The 15,698-nt window shown below is 47.1% G+C and overlaps 1 protein-coding gene across 4 annotated transcripts in view; it reads left to right on the top strand.

Annotated features, from left to right (window-relative positions):
• ARHGEF18 (Rho/Rac guanine nucleotide exchange factor 18) overlaps positions 1-15,698 on the top strand; it is a 48,382-nt gene that overhangs the window by 7,707 nt on the left and 24,977 nt on the right. For 2 of the 4 annotated variants that reach the window (XM_015651884.2, XM_033520122.1), the window contains 8 exons: positions 18-228; positions 866-980; positions 1,619-1,676; positions 1,889-1,933; positions 2,217-2,297; positions 2,656-2,761; positions 3,281-3,455; positions 15,393-15,460. In XM_015651884.2, coding sequence (XP_015507370.1) covers positions 18-228; positions 866-980; positions 1,619-1,676; positions 1,889-1,933; positions 2,217-2,297; positions 2,656-2,761; positions 3,281-3,455; positions 15,393-15,460 — 859 coding nt within the window. Of the gene's footprint in view, positions 1-17; positions 229-865; positions 981-1,618; positions 1,677-1,888; positions 1,934-2,216; positions 2,298-2,655; positions 2,762-3,280; positions 3,456-9,521; positions 9,612-15,392; positions 15,461-15,698 lie in introns of those variants that run through there. The other 2 variants (XM_015651889.2, XM_015651888.2) reach the window with 1 other exon arrangement.

The raw sequence follows: 15,698 nt of genomic DNA, 5'->3' as shown, positions 1-15,698 counted from the left end.
TCCTGTCCCCTGATTAGGTTCAGCCTGGATGTCACAGAACTGGGCAGTGACCCAGAGCAGGATGATGTGGAGAAGAGGAGCCAGTCCTGCCTCCAGCCTCATGTCCCCCTTCAGCTGCCCAAAGGGGAACGGGGAGCCTGGAGCAGCAGCCGGGGTGGCACAGTGATCAAGGTGGAGATAGAGCCTCTGTGCCCAGACCTCGTGGCCAGCCCCAGCTTGCAGGAGGTGGTGAGTGTGGAGGGCTGGGCATGGGGGCAGCAGGGAAAACTGGGGGGACAGAAAGCAGCATACACAGCTTGTCACATGTCAGCTGCAGGCTGGGCTCCTTCAATGCCAGCATGGAACCAGGAGGAATCTCAGCAAGGATGGGCTTTTTCAGATAAACTGCCCCATCTTGTAGGATAAAGGCCCTGGGAGCTGCCTGTAGTACAACCCTCTTTTCCCATATATTTAGCTGGAATTTCCCTTCCCTTGTGCCTGTTGCCTTTTGTCCTGTCACTGCAGCTCTAAGAGTCTGGCCCTATGTTCTCTTCAATCCTCTGTCAGGAAGTTGAAGACAGCAGTGTCACACAGACCCCTTACACACTGCTTTGCTCTGGGGAATACCTTTAGACTCAATTAATATTAAAAGGACAATTGCATCATGGTGCTACATGTCCAGTAAAAGTGAGAAGTGCCTAAGAAGATTTTGGGCACAAGTGTCACTTTCTCCAGCCTTCCTGGAGCCAACAAAACAGCTGGGCCTAGTGGTGTCCTGCATCATAACCCAGACAAAACAAGAGGGAAAGGGTGAGGAGTCAGCTGTGATAGAGGCGGCTGTGGTGCACAAAGCACCAAAGATTTCCATGACTTTTTACTTCTCCAGAAATGTGTCACCAATGGCAAGAGACTGAGGTCCAAGTCTGTCCCATCAGCCTGTGAGACCATTGCCTCCCCCCAGACACCTCACAGTTTCAACACTTGTCTTCCAGCTGCAGAAGGTTGGTGTAGACTTTATGCCATTAAATGGGTTCAAGGTACTATTAAGAAGATAAAAAACTGGAGCTGTAGCCTCCAGAAGTATGGACAGTCTCTGCTTTCCATTCCACACAGTCCCAGGAGCTCCTGAAATGCAAAGCCAAGCTGGTTCTGAGTCTGGCCCTGGTTAGCAGTGCAGTCTCAGCTCAGACATGCCCATCCCCAGTGACACATTGCCACATAACCTCCCTGTGGCCAGTGCATTGGTCACTCCCTACTCAAGAACCACCTGTGAGGATTGCACCAGAGAAAAATGTAGTGGGAAGTGGAGCCTGGGGAGCGGAGGGGAGGCTGGCTGTCCTGGGGAAGGGCTCTGGGGTGGTACCAGCTCCTACCCTACTGCAAGCAAGACCCTCAGCAGCAAATATAATACAGACTGGGGAGGGAAGGGGTAACAGAAAAGTGATGTAGCCTTCATTTCCCTCACAGAAATGTAAAGCAGAATCTCCTTCCCTAACTGCTCCTGGAATTTCTTCCTCATTAGTCAAGAAAGAGTGGGAGCCCAGCACGATTAACAGGGTCCAGTTGCATAGATTGCAAGGTGGTGCTCTGAAAAGGCAAATCAGGATCCCTGCCTCAGAGAGAGCATTTTGTGTTCCAGGTGTGGAACCCCCTGCTCTGGAGATGCTGGAGAAGGACCACGTATCCCCAGACCACGTGTAGGTATTGTCAGTCCTGGCTGGTTTGAGTTGCAGGAGATACTTGAGTGTATCTGAGCTACTGGGGATGGAACAGCAAAGGTGATCCCACTCTGTGCTTCACCAGAGCACCAGTTGGTCATAAGCCAGCATCTGAGGCTATGTGGAGTGCAGAATATCTGTGCAAGGATATTTTCTAATCCCTTGCTTTTCTCTTGCCCCATCATTGGTAGGTTAATTGTCCAGAAGGTACTTCAGGAGCTGAAACATTACCATGGGTAAGTGTGTCTGGGACAGGAATGTGTGGGGAGGTCACAGGTCTGCCTAAGACACACCTGGCATAGGACACTTGGTGCCTTGAGGGGCAAATACCCAGGGTACCAGAATCACTGATTTATTCCAGTGAAACCAGGGTGGAGTTGCAAAGAGAAGGGGCATTTTGTGTGTCTCCTTGGTAACTTTAAAAATGTTCTTGCCCCATCTAGAAAATAAAAGTTTCAGCTGATCCAAAAGTTCTGATCTTGTGTTCTTTGCTGTGTCTGATACCTTTTCCCTGCCCAGGGTGAAGCAGAGAGCTTGTGTGCAAGAAGGCAGTGATTCTTCCCAGCAGAACCTCACTTGGTTTGAGTTCCTGTCTAATGAGTAAGTGAGACAGCGGGTGACACAGACTTTGTGTTGTGAGAGCAGATTGATTTCCAGTCCCCTCCATCTAAGCTCTAGTGCCCCGCTAATCCTGTGTGCAGGACACTGGTATCTGCAGGGGTTCAGCCAGGAGTGTGGCACTGAACAAAACCTGAACATATAGTTTGAAAGTTCAGCTCCTTATTGCAAGTGTCATTAATAAATGACACGGCTGATGCGAAACCCCGTCCTCCAGGAGATGGAAAGCTCACACTTAGGGTCCTAAAGTAATGCTTCAATGAACTTCATCAGTGATCTCCCTAAGCTGGGCTTGGGCAGTGAATTTCCCCTTTTTAAAGATATTTTGGTCTCCTTTCAGAAATGAGGACAGTGGGAAGAGCGATAAAGCAGAGAAAGGCACAAAAGTGATGCGACGTCTGAGTTCCCTGCGGAGCCGAGTCACTGGATCCTGGCAGAAGGATAAGGTGAGAGAGAGATGTTGAATTTGTGGAAGGAATTGTTAAATTCTTCAAGTAGAATAGGGGATCTGACAGGGATCAGTAGGGAACTGGATTAGCTGGATTGCTTTTGGATGGCTGAGGCCTCTATGTTGGTCAGCAGATGCACTGTGACCCCTAAAGTAGTAATAGTATGTGGGACTGAGTGAATTCCAGCCCTCCTTGCTCCAGGGCATGTTCTGGATGCTCTTATGCTGCCTTGGCACTGTTGTGCACAGCAAGAAGAGTGTCTTGGCTGGGTGACTGCCTGGATCACTCCTTGTGGCAGGAGGAGCCTGCAGAGGGACAGCCAAGTGTGTCCCCCTTCATCACAAATGGACTTAGACTAGAGGGACTGGCCCAAGCCTTGGAAAGGAGTTTGGGAAAAGTACTGCCATTCCACTGTACCTGCTGCCCACCAGCTCTCTGCTCGTGGGCAGCACTGGGGAAAGGAATGTGTGGGCAGTGCGAGGTCTGTGACTGAGCTGTGTTCTTCTCTCCTTCCAGGGTAAGAACAAAGAGCAGCTCAAGGAGAGAGAGAAGGAGAAAGAGACAAAGGAGACAAAAGAGAGGTGTAAAGATATCAATGGGCACCAGCTCGTGCCAGGAGTTTTCTCCAGTTGCACCAGCTGCTCACTGTGTGCCAAACCTCTTGGGAATAAAAGTGGTCTGCAGTGCCTGAGTGAGTATGGCTGTCACTGCCTGGCTCTGCCCCAGCCTGCACTCCCCGCCTGCCCTCCAGCCCAGGCCATTCTCCTGCCTAATCCAGCCCCCTGGATTGCTTCACTTCTCTGCCTGGATCAACTCTACCCCACCACTCTGCTTGGCCTGGCTTGGTTGTTTCTCCAAATAATCTAAATAATCTCTGAATCGTGCCTGGCAATAATTTATCCTCTTTTTCTTTGGCCACTTGACCATTTCCTGCCCCCTTCCCTCAAGGAAGGTTCTAGGTCAACTTCTCTTATGCTAATTTTTTTTTATCATGAAGTTCTGCTTTGCTTGAATAAATATACCAACTGCCTGAGTGTAGCTGGATCTTATAGGCTGTTTTTCATAGCTGCAGTGATGTCTCAGCTCAGCATCTGCCCTGTGCATGGGCACAGGGATTTCTAGAGCATCCATAACTTTATTAACTAACAGAAAATCAAGTGTTGCCTCCCAGGACGTGCATGAGTGAGACTGTTGCTTTTCAGCTCTAAGTAGTGCCAGAATACATGGGCCTCTGTGCTCCCACTGCATCCACTGTGGCATGGCTTTGGCTGACAAACCCTGTCCCTCCTCTTTGGGGCAGGTACTCAGGGCACTGAAGAATGTTTTCATTCCCAAGGGATTGTCTGTGGGCAGAAGATATTTTCTGGAAATGAAATGATTGCTCTCTTTCTCCACCCTGTACCCTCAAGCAATGCCCGCTCTCTCAGAGGCTCTTAAGGTCAGTAAAACCTCTCTGGGGCATAAAGGGACTGATTGCCCTCAGACATTTGTGTTGAGAAATATATTTTCCCTTCAGGGCAGATGGAGGGAAATTTAAAAGGGGCACAGAGCTGGCTATTAGTGGGCATTTTTCCCAGCAAAAAGTAGGATGCAGGGAGCTGAATAAGAACTTTATGGATATTTAGAGAGAATCTAAATATTATGGGAGGAGGCAGAGTTGTGCCTTGTCATTCCTGTATGAGGAATCTCCCAGCCAGATGCTGTGTTTGCAGTCCTGTACGCTGCTTTACAAAAATACCTGAACTTGTGAGGATACAGACAGTCCTTGATATCCATGAGCATGGAGCTATGCTCTGTATGATCTTGGGAGCTTTGAGGGCAATTAGTGTGAGTGATTCTCCTCTGGACAACCCTATGGACATCTGTGATCTAGAGCTAGCTGTTGAATTGAGAGTGTAGCTCAGCCTGGCTTGTCCATCATAAATACACAGGGACTGGACATGAGTTATGGTAACTTTCACCTTGTTTCCCAGCCCTTCCACGAGGAATCTGTGTTCTGTCTTGTGAACATTCAGGAGAAAAACTCCAAGGTGGCTGAGGCACTGTTTTGTGTTTGGGACTCTGTGACATCTCCTTTGGCTCTTGGCTGCCCAGGCTAACACAGGTGGCAAAGCAGCACAGCTTGTTTTGCAGTGTTCCCTTTGCAGCGCCTTGAACTGAGGCTGAAAAATTGAGCAGGGTTCTGAGATGTCTGTTAAAATGAATGGCCTGTGTGTGGTGAGAGCTGGACTGGGGCTTGTGGTGTGACAGCTGATGGCCTGACAGTGCCTATATTTGGATGATGCTGGGCCGAAACCTTTGCAAGCTGCTGCTGAGCTGGTAGTTGATATCAGCAGCTCCCGTTACTGCAGCCCGGAGCAGTGTGTGGTCTGAGTAGTCCCTGATAGAGCTCTGGAGCAGCGAGCTCCGGGGCCACCGGGAAGCCGGAGCAGCAGGCCTACTTTTCAGACGTATGAGCAGCTCTGTCAGCTCAGCCTGAGCCGTGGCTGCTGCCAGGATGTGAGGATATTTGGCTGCGCCTCTTGTTCTCTCCTCGTGAACTCACATTTGACCATCCCTGTGCCTTGGTCCCCGGCCAGCCCTCGGCCCATGGCTGGGCAGGTGCTGCTGTTGCTGTCTCCGTGGTATTTTTAACTGCAGCACCACCACGTGGTCCGAGGCAAAACGGGCTCGTGGAAAAGACAGGAAAACATGGTGGTTAAAGAAGGGGATAAGCTGAAAAGGGAGGAAGGATGGGAAAACGATTGCAAGCCTGAGGTTTTCACTGTCCAGTAGCCAAAAAAGGTCTGGTGACTTCCATGACTGTGATGAGCTGGAGAGTGAGAGCTCTCCTTATTAGAGATACTAACAGCAGGAGGAATTCTGCATTTAAATCAGAACAAAAAACCATTGTTCTGCTAGAAACGTGTGTGAGCTGTGAAGAAAGTGGGCAGCTCAGATAGCCTGGTACATGGTAACCCGTTAGTTTCTCCCACTGATTCCTCCCATGGGTCCTCACCCCACACGACACAGTCTCCATGGGGAGAAGGCTGTGCTGTGTGTTATGAGTAGATATTCAGAGATAAGCAGTTAGGAGCCTGGTAGGGATGAAAAACAAAGAGGAATGATTGCGGTCACAGGGATCTCGACAAGAGTGGCCACCCAAACTCTGCCTTTATGTAAACTATGAGCTGTGAGTCTCTAGGTTTATTGTTCACCTGGAAATGAGAAAGCTCCTCTTGAGCCTTTGCTATCACGGGTGGAGAAGGTTCTGTGCCTAAATTAATCCTCTCTTATAAACATGCTTCCAGAGTTTATGCAACAGGAATTAGATGAGTTCCAGGGAAGCCCTGACAGGAGGAGAGCTCTCCAAGCAGGCTGTGCCATGGAGGCAAGCCAGGGATATACTGTGGAATACAGATGGAAGGAGGATTGCTTCCCCTGAGCTTAAGCAGTGGGGTAGAGGTGGGTCTTCTACATCTTTAGTTGACAGTCAATCTCTATTACTTCATGGGAAGGACAGAGCCCAGGCCCCCACAGGGGTGCCAGATTGACCATCCTCTTCCAAGGAAACCTATAGCTGCAACCAAAGTTTGGCAGACTTCAGACAAACTCCTCTTCTTCAAGAGAAGGTGCTCAGTTTAATGAACCTTCCTGAACAATACAGGCTGTGCTGGACTGTCCACCTGTCCTAGGCTGACCCTTGCTGGCTGCTTCAGTGCACTGGCTGATCTCGAGCTGGTTGCTGTAACAACTGGTCTCCAGGATTTATTTAAGGCGCATTGTGAAAGAGGTTTGGAAAACCATTTGCTTTCTCACAATGAGAAAGGGAGAGGACCCAGATTTCTGCAGTATATCAGGCAAACATCCTCCACACACGGCCAAGGAGAGGCCAGAATAGCTTTTGGTTTAGACCTGAAATTTGGTGTGAAATTCACCTTTTACTTGGCCCTTGTACCTGCAAGGTTTTGCTATTGGATTCCCAAGGCAGTACGAATAAGCTAATAGGTGAAGGATAGTTTTGGCTTATGATAAGGAGAAATTACTTGATTTTCAGTCCTGAAATTTCTGTTCACAGCCCACACAGAGTCCTGAGAAATCTGAAAAACAGCAGGCAGTCTGGAACTTTGCATTTCTGTAGAGAGGCACAGTGCCAAAAATCTTCTGTTTTGGGGGGGATAAGGAGGTTTGGCTGCTGTAAGCTGATGACAATGATAAATGGACTGGGAGTCCCACTTGGAAGAAACTATTACTGACAGGAGTCCAAATAAACAGAGGCAAAACCAGAGTGGCTGCATTGGGCTGTGGGTTAAGGTGGTTCTGAGACAATGTAGCAGGATCTGAAGCAAATGAGAAAGTGGCTGCAGTGCTGGTTGCAGAGAAAAAACTGACTGAGCTCAGTGTCCTGACACAGAGCTGTCTCAGTCAGCTCAAGAGGGCTTAGAAAAGGAAACCAAAGTACATCCTATTCTCAGTGCTTCTCCTTTTATGCTTTTCACTTTCTTTTTGTGTCTGGGCAGTACTACCTAGATCTGGAACATCTCCAAATGCTGCTCCTTCCATTCCCTGATAAAACCTCACAATCTTGTATACTTGGGCTGACAAATGCATAAGGACAGTAATCAACCCGAGACACATTCAGCAAGAAATCTTTTGCTATTAGAGAATTACACAGGATTAGACAGCTGGTACTCTTCTCTTCTTTGCAATCCAAACCTTAGCTCTAAGCTACAGAGTCTTTGAACTGGCTGCTGTGCCAGATTTTGCACTGATTTTTGTGGCGGTGCCCTGAGGCCGCACAAGCACAGCACGTTCTCACCATGACAGCTGCAGTTGGGCAATCTGCAATGCTTTGCTTTTATATTACAGCAAAGCACAAAGTTTGAAGTGCCTAAGGATTAATCAGTCACCAAGTGACAGCCAGCTGTTTACCCCCAAACCGCTTTATGTAATGATCATTTCTCTGTAGTGCTGACAGGCCCCAATAAACAACTGGGACCTCAATGTACTCAGTCTTGTAGAGAAGCAGCACAAAAGGGAACATTTTGGAAAAGCTTGCAACTATTGAGACAAAGATAAAAATAAAATCGATTAAACAGGTGGCAATGTGGAAATCAGAGATCACACTGGCCCCGTGGCAAGATTTCATCATATCTCCAGCCCAAACAGTGGCAGGTTCTTTCAAAGCAGCATGGGAAAGCTGCAGGGTGGATTTTGAGAGGGAAGTTTGTTTTGTACTCGTCTGTGCTCTGTTTTCAGGCTCAACAGGCAGGTAGAATATGTGTGATTTAAAGTATGACAAACTTTAGATCAGTATTGTAAATCCCCAGAGTAAAATTGGGAGGGGAGGTTGGGCGGTGAGCTCTTCCCAGTTTTCCTGCCTGCACTGAGTAGTCCAGTAGCCCTGTGCTTGTACATCAAGCCTTATTGGTGTCAGGGAAAAAGTGTTTTTTTCCAGCAGGCAGTTTGGTTCTATGAATCAGTGCATGGATCTCTTGCTAGGGAAGATAATTCCCCTTTGCTCTTGTCATTTGTCTGTGCAGGGGTCCTGGCAAAGACCTGGGCAGGCATTCACTGTTGAGGGGTAGATAGGGAAGCCTTTACCTGCTAACCCTCTATGCATTGCAGCCTTGCCTTGGCAAGGTGTTCATAAACACTTCAGCATGTTGGGATGGCAAATCCCACGGGGGCTTTTAATAACAAATTCTGTATTTCAAATCCGAGGCGATGTGCAAACACACATGAAGTTCCATGCTGCAGCTGTCATTGGGGTGCCACATCCCATCCATTAGGGGCCTCTTTAGTCTGGGAGGAACCGTATGCCCTCTCTGAGGGGAAAATGTGGGCTAATGGTGGCCATGTGCCCTCCCTGAGGAGAAGATGCTGGCTGGGGGGCCATGTGTCTTTCCTCAGAGAAGTTGTGGGTTCTGGGCAGCCGTGTGCCCTCCATGAGGGGAAAGTGCAGGCTGAGGATGCTCGTGGTGTCCCTGAGGGGGACATGCAGGCTGGGGGCCCTGTGCCCTTCCCAGGCCATGGGCGGCCATACCCTCCCTGCAGTAGGAAGGAGCAGGCAATGGATGGTCGTGTGCCCTCCCTGCAGGAGAAAGTAGCAGGCTATGGGTGGCCATGTGCCCTCCCTGAGGGAAAAGCAAGAGCTATGAGAGGCTCTGCTCTCCCTGAGGGGCAGGAGCAGCTAGAGTGGTTGTCTCCTCCATGAGGCGAACGAGGGGGTCAAACGATGGCGTGGAGAGTGCCGCTCCACCCTGAGGAGTGCCCTCCCTCAAGGAAGGCGGAGGCTGTGTGTAGCCGTACCCTTCACGAAGCAAAACGCAGGCTGAGGGTAGCGATGTGCCCTCCCTGAGGGCAAAGCGTGGGTCAGGGCTGGGTGTGCTCTTCCCGAGGGAAGGAGCAGGCTGAGGCGGCCGTGTGCTCTCCCCGGGGAGCGGGCACGGGCTGCGGGGGCTCATGGCGTCCCTGAAGGGAAAACACGGACTACGGATGTCTACGTGCCCCCCCTGAGAGAAGCTTGTGGGCTAAGGATGCTCATGCCCTCCCTGAGGGATAAGAGCGGGATATGGGTGGCCAGTGCCTTCCTTGAGGAAAAAGTGAAGGGTTAAAGGTGTCCGTGCGCCCTCGCTGAGAGGAACGTGCGGGCTGCGGGTGCTCCGGCGCTCTCTCTGAGGGCAAAGCGCGGGCTAATGGTGTCCGTGTCGCTGTCCCTGTGGGACCGGGACCCTGCCCGGCCGTGCCGCGGCGCGCAGGCGCACCCTCGTCCCCATTTTCCCTTCCGGGACACGGGGACGTTTCCTGTTGCTGTGGCGGCGGCTCCCGGGACCGAGAGGGAACCGGCGGCTCCCCGGGGAGTCCGGTAAGAGACCGGGCTGTCAGAGCTCCCGCCGGCCCCTGGCTCCGCTCCCCCCGGCCTTAGCGAGCCCCCGAGCACTGGCATCCCTTCCCTGGGGCCGCGGCGCGGAGACCGCCCGGCCCCGGTCCCTGTGCGGGCAGCGGGGGCTCAGAGGGCTCCAAGGGGCTCCAAGGGGCTCCAAGGGGCAGAGGGTTGATGTTGGCTTTGCCCCAATCCCGCAGGTATACAGCCGTCCCGCCATTTGCAGCTCAGGGCTTCAGCTGCGGGACGGGACGCAGGTTGAAAGATGCAGTGTTTACAATAGAAAGCTATTTCAGGGGCTGCGGAAGGGCTGATAAATGTCGCTGTGTGCGGTAGGGAGGCGAGCGGCTGAAACCTGTGTGAGACCAGCTCTTTATGCCGCAGCTTGGGTCTGAGCATCCTTGTGATCATTAAATCCCGCACCTCGTCCTCTCGCTTATTGTACGCATTCTGTGTACTGGTGCTGCAGCAGAGAGAAAAGTGTGGGATGTGCGTGAAGAAACCTTAAACGCGTTAGGGAAAAAGTGGTGATAAGTTCCGTTTGTCCACAATTGCGGAGAGTGACCCATTTTAAATGTTCCACGGCTCTGGCTCCTTCGGGAGAGGAGCGGGAGATGGTATCAGCTTAGCTTGTGTGTGCTGAAAGGAGACGCCAGCAGGAGCTAGGAGTGGTGATGGATTTTGGAGGAGGAGCAGGGAAACAGGCAGTGATTCGAACAAACACCTTCCTGAATGTTTCTGGTACTGTATTTGGTTTTGCTGCTCTAATAAATAAGCATAATTTCTGAATATTATTTGAAGATTTGGTGTGTCATCAAGAGTAAAAAGGGCTGCTTCTTAGTTCCTTTTCACACTCCTCTCTTAAGAGAGTTTTATGGGAGGCTTTTTTATTTGGCCCTTTTTGTTTAAATTTATAGAAGTAATAATTTCTCTTTGGCATGATAAAATAAAAGAAACCTGTGAAACATGGCTCTCAAACAGGAGCCATCAGACATTGTATGTTGTAGTTCCACCTACTGTTTACCTATGAAATATTTTAAATACCTTTTATGATTGTCATAGTTGCTGCTTCAGTTCTGTATCGTAGACTGGGGGAAGGGTTAGTGTGAGAGATTTGGGACTCCTCTATTTCTTTTAGGACAACATGCAGATTTTACTTGGCATTGTTGAAAAACCAGAACTATCAGTTGTTTGTGTGTTTTTGTGCCTAAAGAAAGCCCCGTGGCTGCCAGAATTTGCACTACTGAGAATCACACAACCTTTCTGTGTGCTTCATCCAACTGATATTTTGACAATAAAACCAGATACAGTGAGCAAGTAATTATAGGTTGTTTTGGAGACAAAGAGGAATGCTCTAAGAGGGAGACTGAAACTTGATAATTTAGTGCTGTTGCTCTCTGGCATGGACTGTCTCTATTTCAGAATGTGAAGTATCTCATCTCCCTGCACCCTTCCAGTTTTTGGTTTCTGCCTCTGCGTAATTAGACAAGTGAGAAAACAAGTAAACACCGACTACTGGAGCCACTAGGACAAAGTTAAATCTGCTCTGAGTTCCTCAAGATACCTGACCTGAATTTACCCAATACAGAAGCTTCCTTGTGTTCCACTGAAACTCCTCCTCTTTCCTGAGAAGTTTTATCACAGTCACTCTGCTTTTTCTGGAAAGCTGTGGTGGTTTGAAATGTTTCTTGGCCGTTGTTTTGTGCATCTCTGTGTATAAATGCAGGGTTTATGTTCAGTGTTAATTGTTCATATGATATGAACTCTCATGAGGGTTGTTTCCTTTGTCACTTCAAGTGGGAGGAGTTCCCTGTGTGCTGTAAGGGTGAGGAAGGAGGGAAGATATTCTCTTTGATTCCCCAAAGCATTGGACAGTTGAAAACAGGAAAAAAAAATATTAAAATGACTAATTTCACAAGGAAGCTATTTCGTCTTTGGCTCTCTTCAGCTGGTTGGATTTCATAGGTGGTGAATATATCCTTTAGCTCCTTGTATGATTAGAACCACTGTTGAAATTTGTTGCTGTTTGAATTTAGCTGCTTTAAAGTGGTTTTTTAAATCTGTCATTTAAAAATTAAACAAAAAATATCTTTGAGATAAAGGAAGTAAGTAGTTGAATTTTAGATTAATCACAGCATTTTTGTCTGTGAGTTGTTGTTTGCAAATGGCCTTTTAAGAGTTATTTTATTTGCAGTACCGTTTCAGACCAAAGGTCAGGGTCATAGTGCTCATAATGTCTGGTGAGTCATAGATTTGTCCTGGAATCCAATTCTGGAAGACATTTATAGGACATTGGCAGTGTCTGATCCCCTGGAAGGTATTCCAGCTGGGGGAAAAAAATGTCTTTGCCCGTCCCTTTCCAGCCAGGTTTGTTGCCCTCTCATACTGTGATCAGGGTGATGCTTTTGAGTGTTGTAATGTGCTGTCCAATAAAATGCTGCTAGGTTGTAAATTACTTTCTGTGAGCCATTGGGAAAACAATTCATTAATATAATTAATTATAATCCCAGATAGTAAATTCATTACCCTCAGTCATGAACAGAATCTTTTCTGATGTTTATGAGCCTTTTAGTCTTAAATATTTCTTTGCTGGTTGAGGTCCTTGCTTTAGTCACTCATTAGGTCATCTTTGGCACAGGCCCCTGCAAAATGCTTCAAGTGAGTGACAGTCCCTGTAGTAAGCAGATCTGGGATAATGTGATGCTCCCAAAATTCTCTGCCTTAATTCCAAACTTGTTGATTAAAGCCCAGGAACAACCATGGTGGATTTGCTCAGTTTCGACGCTGTGTGGTTCAGTTGCTCTGGTACCCTCAGCTGTAGTAGTGGTGTTCTTGTCCCCATCTAGCTAAGGTGACCCAAACCCTTGGACCTTCTCAGTGTGTTGGCACTTTGGTGTTGTCGGCCTCGCCAGAGCTGCAGCCCTTCTGCATAGTCTCTATCAAGATGAAATCCTTTGGAGGGTCTGTTTTTCCCTGCCAAATTAATCTTCTCGCTGTTCAGTGAGTGATTGTAGGAGGAGAAGACAAGGAAGAGCCTGGCTGCAGTCTTCTGAGTTTTTATCTCTGCCTTTCTCAGGAAATATCTTCTGTGCCTCTCCAGTTTGAGAGGAGCTTGCTGACATAACTGTCCTTTTTTCTTCTTTTTGTTTTTGGACCTCCCCAAATTCTTGAACTGAATTAGACCAAATGTTACTGATGATAAATGCAAAAATATTTTTTGTCAGTTTGAGTTTAGTGATGCTGCTTTACTCTGGATGACTGGAAAAGATAGAAATCTGGTATTTCTCTACACCTGTAAACAACCCTTCATGTATATCTCTGCTTTTAAACATCAACCTCCATGTGTACAGGTTCCTGTCCCTTTGCTGTTCCCTGTCCCTCATGTCCCTCATTCTTCTCTTTTTTCAGGTGTTTTTTCACCCCTGCAGTTCTCTGACACCGTTTTCAGAGAGACTTAATAAGAATGCAGAGTAATAAGAATAAATGCAGAAATCTTACATGCATAAGAAGGAAACCACAGTCACTAATATTCAGAAGCACCTTCTCATCCTGAATTAGAGTGGCCTTCCTTCAGCACTGCAGAAGTGCTGAATAGAGGAAGCTGGAGCATGTTTTATAAAATGAAGTATGCTTATAAAACAGTCTTCTGGCAGGTTTTAGATTTCTCTTATGTGGGCAGAAATAATGCCACTTTGAAATCATTAAGTAAATGCATTTCAAATAGTCTCACAGAGAATCAGGTCCTTGGATTAAGCTGCAGTTTCCTGCAGCTTTTCTGTAGCATTTTCCTGTTTTCTAGTATGTTCTCCACTGTTGTGTAAAGAACCTTTCAGCAGCGGAGGGAAGTCATACACAGCACTATTAGATATGTCAGCTGATTAAGTGAAAAATGCCTACTGAGAGTGCCACAAGCTGTTATCTTTAACAGAGCAAGGGCATGATTTTAAAATTGAAATACATTTTTAAGTGAGATCCCTTTTACTGTTACCTTAACGAGGAACCCAAGCTTTTCAAGTGGAATTGGTCCTACTAATCATTGTTAGGAAAATAATTACTGAATGCAGTCACTGAAAATGGGTGTCAGGAAATATGAATATCTAGTTGAAAGTTGATGTTTCTAGATCACTATATTACAGATTTTAGACGAGTTATGTGGATTTCAGGACTGTGGGGGGAAGGCAGTGGCTGTAGGAACATTAGGGCTGCCTGTTCTGCCCTGAAGGGAACCCATCTGTGAGCAGGACTTGAAGCCAACCCAGCCTGACGTCATGGAGAATTTTCTCTATTTCCTTTTGTGCGGTGATTTTTGTCCTACAGTTTGTTTCTTTGTCTCTGGAGAAAAGGGATTTCCATTGTCAACTCCTTGTTTGTTGTTGAGGCATGTCTTTTAACAAGCTCTTGGTTCCCTCGTGGTAGGTGGAGGCCTTATCATTGCTGAAATAATGAATGTATTTGTTATTCTCTACACAGTTTTAATAAGTTATAATTTTGATACATTTTTCTCATGCATTTGCAGAGGCAAATACATTTGAAATTAGATGTGGTGTCTTTTGGTTTGTGGCGTGGGGTGTGGTAGTGATAGGAATATCCCAAATAAGAGAAGTCGTGGGAGGTGATAGATTTTGTGGAGGTTTTTTTTTTTGTGTGTGTGTGGCAGGCACTTGGGAGCAGAACTCTGCACTTCTTTTCCCACACTTGGGGAAGTTGTATAACATGTGATCATCTTGCAGGTCTGTGCACTCAGTCTTTCAGTCTTGTTTTTATATCTTTATTAATTTATTTGTGTTTAAAGCCAAGTAAGTATTTTGGTCCTGTTCTCTGGCTTTTGCTGAAATTATGGAAAACATAAGTGAGCATCTCTCTAGGTTAGCCAGGAGCCTTAAAGCAGATCCCCAGTCCTGTCGCCAGGCGGGGGTGGTTCTGAAGAAATCTTAAATAGTTTTTCCTCTGTGCTTTAAACATAAACTGGCTTTTCTCTAGCAGACATGGTGTTCATCTTTCCAGTTTTGTTCTATTTCTCTTTTAACAGGCATGTCTGGCAAAAGGCAAATCCTGGTGTCCTTTACCGAGTTGTTGGTGCCCTGCTTTCCTTTTGATGAAGGATTTTGTTTTATAGATGGGCAGAAAGGCTGCAGAAAATATTTGGCACTATCAGTTCCCCTCCTGTTTTCTCAATAAGTGGTTATCGGGAGGAAAAAGAGACTGGATTTTATTATACTATTAATAGTTTTATGGCTTTTGGGTGAAAGGGCTGCTTTGGTTCCTGTATCTGGGAACAAATCCTTTGTGCAGCTGGAAGGGTGGTAATGCTGTGGTGCTGGTAATGCTCTGATGATTCTGGAGAGTGTTTTGATCTTTAATTTACTGTAGTTACTGCAGCTCCCAGCAACAGTCTGTGCAGAAAGGCAGCTATTCCTGTGGAGCCAAAGAATTGCTGCCCCCTTGATTGGTATCAGTTTTGCATGGAGAGACGTGGAAATGGCCTTGGCAAAGATGAGGAAAGCTGTGCTCCACTGGGTGGAGGTTGAGCAGAAAACTGCTCGTGCATTCCAGAGTGGCTCTTGGTTCTTGCATGTGTGAATTGCACTCAGTGCTGCAGTCTTACTGAAAGAACTCGAGGGTTTGGTGTAAAATCAAACACAACAAGGATGATTGCCACAGCACCTGAGCTTCCTCTGCACTTAAGGTCCTTTGTGTGCCGTTTTTCCTTTCCCTAGACAGAAAAGAATAATTTAGACTTTTTTTTGTATGTGTGCATTTCAGATTGTGCAGTGAATGTCCACAAGAACTGCAGGAGTTTGCTGACTGAATGCAGCAGTATCAGACCCAAGGTGGGCTTTACCATTTGTTCTTTTATAATAACAAGGCTTGACATAATAAGTTTAATGTATGCGAGTGGTTTAATTTACATCGGTACAGAATCTTGCCCTACATCTTTGAGGCATCAAGTAGTTATTAACTTGTTATTATAGTAATTAATGATAATGTGTGGAGGGAAAATAAAGTGAAACATTTTATTGCTATACTGTGAATTACTTAGCTTTTGTCCCAGAACTGTGACTAACCCCA

The sequence above is a fragment of the Parus major genome, chromosome 28, assembly GCF_001522545.3.
Source record: "Parus major isolate Abel chromosome 28, Parus_major1.1, whole genome shotgun sequence".
Taxonomy (NCBI): Eukaryota; Metazoa; Chordata; class Aves; order Passeriformes; family Paridae; genus Parus; species Parus major.
This window is presented reverse-complemented; position numbering and strand designations above follow the sequence as displayed.